Source organism: Chaetura pelagica, unplaced genomic scaffold, assembly GCF_000747805.2.
Source record: "Chaetura pelagica isolate M959 unplaced genomic scaffold, ChaPel_1.0 scaffold3, whole genome shotgun sequence".
NCBI lineage: Eukaryota > Metazoa > Chordata > Aves > Apodiformes > Apodidae > Chaetura > Chaetura pelagica.
The window spans coordinates 14,657,247-14,663,246 of NW_009952974.1; the positions used below are offsets into that span (position 1 = coordinate 14,657,247).

General features: G+C 35.5%; 1 protein-coding gene across 1 annotated transcript in view; it reads right to left on the bottom strand.

Annotated features, from left to right (window-relative positions):
- The window catches only part of TTN (titin), a 248,597-nt gene that overhangs the window by 98,783 nt on the left and 143,814 nt on the right, over positions 1-6,000 (bottom strand). Inside the window, exons 178-190 of the mRNA XM_009996323.1 lie at positions 5,858-6,000; positions 5,568-5,707; positions 4,972-5,098; positions 4,622-4,885; positions 4,254-4,520; positions 3,856-4,119; positions 3,175-3,314; positions 2,935-3,061; positions 2,558-2,824; positions 2,191-2,457; positions 1,456-1,722; positions 1,216-1,355; positions 144-270 (exon numbers count right to left, since the gene is read on the bottom strand). Coding sequence (XP_009994625.1) covers positions 144-270; positions 1,216-1,355; positions 1,456-1,722; positions 2,191-2,457; positions 2,558-2,824; positions 2,935-3,061; positions 3,175-3,314; positions 3,856-4,119; positions 4,254-4,520; positions 4,622-4,885; positions 4,972-5,098; positions 5,568-5,707; positions 5,858-6,000 — 2,540 coding nt within the window. The remainder of the gene's footprint in view (positions 1-143; positions 271-1,215; positions 1,356-1,455; positions 1,723-2,190; positions 2,458-2,557; positions 2,825-2,934; positions 3,062-3,174; positions 3,315-3,855; positions 4,120-4,253; positions 4,521-4,621; positions 4,886-4,971; positions 5,099-5,567; positions 5,708-5,857) is intronic.

Below are 6,000 nucleotides of genomic sequence, written 5' to 3' on the forward strand. Positions count from 1 at the left end.
CTTGACTAAATAATCCTTGAGTTGCTGTTCTGGAAAAAATTGCTGTGGGTTCAATACAGCATAGAAATTTGTCCAGTTAATCAAAAGAGGCAATGAGTACCATTTTCACTTAGATAGCTCATGTCAGTATGAAAGACACTTACCTTTCACTCGAAGGTGAGCACTGGATTTGGCATTTGCTGCTTGGAAATCTACTCCACCAGCTTGATCTAAGCGTACATTGTACAGTGTAAGGAAGTGCTTTTTGCCTTCCTCCTTGATTTCACATTCCTGCAAAAATAGAAACATTTTTTCAGTATCTTTTTTGTGCTACTCACTCCAAGAACTATCTCCTCCTCTATTTACCACCTAGGTCCACTGCCACCTGCAATATGCCTTATAAACTTTCATTCATAGGCCTTTCCTATCAAAGTGTCTTCTTAATATGGTCTGCTTCCTCTTAGAAAGAAAGGGCAAGAGGCAACACGTTTGTGTTGATGAATGGTATGTGCTGATTGAAAAGCCAATATATCCATATGTACACCAGTCAAAAGTCAAAGGGAGCTAGAAATTACTAAATTTCTGCTGCAATCTTTCTTTGCAAGGGGTCCTTTTATCTTATCTAGACACTGATTTTCATAGAACTTCCAATCTAGTGCATTATTCACATTGGTACTGTTGCATTCAAGAATTGTTAAATTATTACCAGTTGTGATTGTATTGTTTTTTAATTTTTCAGATCCTTCCAGCAAAGAATTAAGAATTTCTGAATAAGCCTTACATAATTTTAAGCCAATTTTAGCTATCATAGTACTGGAGGAGTTTGAAATGTGATCTACATCTATTTAAAACAAAAATAACTCAAAAAAAAAAAAAAGGTAAATGCTAACAATCCAAAGACTGTATTTCTAAATGCCATTATGTTTAAGTGAATTCCATAAAGCCTTTACACTTCGGATACATGATTGCTAGGGACTAGAAATGCAGAATGTATTTACTTATGTAAAATAATTTTTGTAAAATTATTTATTATTTAGCTATTTTATATAAAGTTTTTAATTAAGTTTCTATTCCATTTGAAAAGTTATTAGTGAAAAAAAACAGTATTCTTGTTATGGTGACCTTAATTGAACACAGAGATTAAAGTTGATTTTGCAGTCACTTTCTTCTTCACACCCTAACGCCCCACAAATTGTTGAGACACACATAAGAAAACATCCTGGAATATTTGCTTACAGCTGATTCAGTCAAAGGTTCTCCTTTTAGCTTCCAGTTGCCATGGACACCTTCTTCAGAGATTTCAATATCAAAACGGGCAGTCTCTGTCTCAATCACCTCCACACTGTATAGTGGACGTACAATCTCAATATCCCGGTCTGGAGGAGGGCGGAAAAAGAGAGTTGTTATTGATTCCCTCAACCTCTAGCAGACTCCAAAAGATCTCTACTACAGAGCAGTCCAGGAAAAGAACCATACCTTCAATATTGAGTTTAGCAGAGGTTTGATCAGTACCACAGTCACAAGTGTATTGTCCAATGTCTTTCTTCAGAGCTTTCTTGAGGATAAGGATTCTCTTTTTGCCATCAGCCTTAATAACAACATTCTTTGAAGGAGTAATTGGTTGGCCATCCTTCATCCATTTGACTGGGGCATCTGCTTTGCTGATCTCACATTGTAAGATAACTTCATCTTTCTCTACAGCAGTGTAATCCTGCAGCTTCCCAGTGAAGTAAGGGTCTCCCTCTGCAAGCAAAAGTTATGATACATTTCAGCCTGAAGTTTTAGGCTTTCAAAAAGGAAAATTAATTCTTCCCATAAAATAAATGTCTTGTTTATGCCCTACAAGAAGTTTATATATAGTCCTTATAAATATTACAGTTATCTAAGAAACAATCAGTGTATTACTAATACTACTAACAATATGGTTTAGTGCTCTAGGAGCTTCAGAGCACAATTAAGTATCTAATAGTTAATTTTGCTAAAATTGTATGAAGTTTTAAAATTATTTTAATTGTCCTTTGTGAATGAGGAAATGGAGACCTAAAGAAGACAAACAAATTGTAAAATTGTCAAAAAATCACAATGTAGATTTAGGCTTAATCACAAAAACCCACCAAAGCAAACCAACCTCAAGACTTCCCGACCACCATTTTTCAGTAACAAGACTCTTCTAATAATATGCGTCATGTAAATTATTTTAGGTATTCTTACCAAGAACAGTGAGTTTAGCTTCTGAATGTTTGCCCATAGCTTCAATTTTAATCTGGGAAGTATCATCAATAGTAAGATCTTTGATTGTGAGAGTATGGAATTTGCCATCATCTGTCATTGAAACCACTTTGCTGGTATGTAATCGCTGGTCATTCTTGAACCAGACAACAGGGATATTTTCATGGGAGAGTTCCACAGTGAACTCTGCAGTTTCTCGCTCCTTTTTTGTTACATCCTTGAGAGGAGTAATGAATTTCAGGCGGATACCTATAACAACATAACATTTCATTAACAATAATGTTATCAATAAAAGCTATTAAAGAACTATGGTGCAAATCTTTCCTAGAAAGGCAAAGTATTGACAAACCTTCAATAATTAGCTTGGCACTTGTTCTCTTATCCTCAGCTTCAAACATGTATTTAGCTTCATCCTCAAAAGCAACAGATTTAATAATCAGAGCATGCTTTGTTCCATCTGAAATAATTTCAAATCTTTCATCTGGAGTGATCTCTTCTGTTCCTTTCAACCAGCGGAAAGTCTTGGGTTCTCTGGACACCTCACATTCAAACTTGGCTTCATCCTTCTCAAAGACCTTCACATCGCTTAGTGGAGTGATAAAGATGAGAGGCAGCTCTGAAATGAAAGAAGAGCATTTTCAGCTCAGTGATAGGTTCATATAGACTTTTCTGCTGCTAGTTTTGTTCTAATGCCCTGAGACACACATTGCAAAGTGCAGACTGTACCTTTCACTTTCAGATTAGCAGCACTTTTAGCATTAGCAGCTTGGAAAGACACTTCCCCAGTCATATCAAGTCTGCAGTTATGAAGAACAAGAGTATGCTTCTTCCCATCTTGAATGATTTCACAGTCCTGGTGATAAACAAATTATTATTATTATTATAAGAAAACACTTGGAAGACAGCATTATTAAATATTATTTTTCTAGTATAAATTATGGTCTAAAAATAAAGAAGAAGCCTTACAGGTGAAGGTGTTAGAGTTTCTCCCTTTAGCTTCCATATAGGGTGCACATCAGGCTCAGAAATTTCAATTTCAAAACGTGCTGTTTCACCAACAAATACTTCCACTCCATACAATGGGCGCTCCACTTTAATTAAGCGAGCTAAAATAAACCCAAAAGTTCACATCTGTTTACTCACTCATTTCATACCATAGAAATGTAGTTCTGAAAAGGATCTCAACTCTGCCCTAGTCCCTTCTTCAGGGCATTCAAATGTTATGACTGATAAATATTTATCTAACCTCTTTTTAAAAAGCTGGAAGATTAGGCAGTTTACAACCCCCTTTTACAATATATTCAAAAGTTTAGCTATTTTTAGTAAGAATATTTTTCTTCATAATAAACCCAGATATCTGTTGCAGTGAATTAAACTAACAGCTTTTTTTCTTTCCTGACTGTAAATGGAAATAAAAAAGAATCACTGTCTTAGAGATCATCACGGTCTTTACAACAGCTATTTATATATCTTAAGAGACATTGTCTCTTTTAAGTACTCTTAATTTTAAATCTAAATATTCCAGCTATTAATCATAATCATGTTTTCTAAAGGTACAATTTTTGGTCTGGTACTCTACAGAGTGTCTGTCTACACCATTGCACAAAAGTTTCAATACATTCCCTTAGCAAAGGTATGATAACTTACCCTCAATGCTGACATTAGCATTTGTCTTGTCAGTCCCACAGTCACACTCATAAACACCCTTATCACTCTCTGCTGCCTTCTTGATTGTCAGGATCCGGCGCAAACCATCCGTTTTTATGGAAATTCTGTTGGAAGCTACTAGTTCTTCACCATCTTTGTACCATTTTACTGGAACATCTTTGCTAAGTTCACACTCCAGAGTAATATCATCTTTCTCCACAGCACTGTAGTCTTGTAATTTCACAGTGAAATACGGATCGGCCTCTACAAAAAGCACAGTGTATAGAAAATGGTAAATTAGTAATGCAAATTTATTAAAACATCAATATTTTGTCACTTTCTACTTACAAGAAATATTTATACATATCATATAGCATATTTTCAATTAATTATTTTACCTAAGACTTTGAGGTGTGCTTGTGTGTTCAAGTCCTTGACTACGGCCTTTATTTCAGAGATATCATCAAGTGTGACTTCTCTCATTTCTAGTTTATGAACTTTGCCTTCTGAAGTAATAAAAACTGTTCTGCTTGTGTGGAGTCTCTTGTCATTTTTGTACCATTTCACTGGCATATCCTCGTGAGAAAGCTCAAATTGAAAGTGAGCTGTTTCCCCTTCTTTCACCGTTTGATCCTGTAGAGGTGAGATGAACTTCAGCCTCACACCTGTAGTGTAGACACATAAAAAACATCAGAAAAAGGCTAATGTGGTTCCAAAAGATACATTGCATTTTTTTTACTGTGCTTTTTCATATGAAGATACTTGCCTTCTACAAACAGTCTCGCTGTGCTTTTCTTGCCATCAACTTCTGCAGTATATTCTCCTTCATCATCAAACTGAGAATCATTGATTACAAGGATATGCTTCTTTCCATCTGCAATGATGTCAAACTTTTCCCCAATCTTGAGTATATCAGTGCCCTTAGACCATATAACATTGGCTTCTCTGGTAAGGACACATTCAAACCTTGCTTGGCGCTTCTCAGGGACAGTAACATCCTTCAGGGGCACAGCAAAGTCCAGTTCAATTTCTGGAAGCAAAACAGAACACATCATTTGTAATGTGCTCCATGTGAATTCTGTTGAAGTTAGTATCATACTCGATGGTGCATCATACCTTTCACTGTCAGAATAGCTGTAGTAACTGCATTAAGTGCCTGATAAAGGACTTCACCAGCTTGCTCTAACTTCACTTTGTGCAAGGTTAGGAAGCGTTTTCCTCCTTCAGCTTTGATTTCACATGTCTGGAGAGACAACAGACTTTGGTAAATACAACGCCAATGCCTTACAGCCAGGTATTTTTAATAAAGGGATTCTATAAATGTTTTATATACAGTAGAGAGTCAGCTAAAAAGACTGAAATTACTTCTTGAGGAAAGTTAACACTTAATAATAAACAAAGTAAGTACATTTCTTCAGCATTGCACACTTCTTTTAAATGTCATTCCTAGCTATGTAAGTAGAATATTTTTATTATTGTCTGAATAAGGTGCTGCAACCCTTTGAGGAAAAAAAAAACCTTTCAAAACTTAGCTTTTCTGGTACATAATTCTTACTTAGAGAACCAATGTTTTTTAATCACCATAATGCTTAGCCTTTCTACATTCTGGACTGAGTAGCAAAATAGACCTGCAAAGATCTTACTATAAAGATGCAAAGGAGCCTGTTTAGAGTGTTTAAATAAATTGTGTTGGAAAATTCAAGTATGCTTACAGGTGAAGGTCTCAGGATTTCTCCTTTCAGTTTCCATTCACCAGGAATATCTTCCTCAGATATTTCTGTGTCAAAGTTTGCTGTTTCTTTCTCATAAACTGTAACATCCTCTAATGGCTTCAGAATTTGAACTTCACGTTCTAGAATGCACAAATGAGCACATTTAAAATTAGGTCAAGTTTTGATAAAGGTTTATTATAACTCAGGTTACCATTTTTTGTTCTTTGTTTAGAAGTTTTTGCATATTGGCCAAGAGTTAATTAATATAATACAAATAAAATCTTCCTTACCACCAAGGGTCAGTTTAGCGGGGTATCTGCGACCTTCAACTTCCACTGCATATTCCCCAATATCAGCAGGACCAGCGTTCTTGATTTTCAGGAAGATTTTATTTCCCTCTTTCAAGATTTCTGTCTTTTCTGTTGGTTCAGCA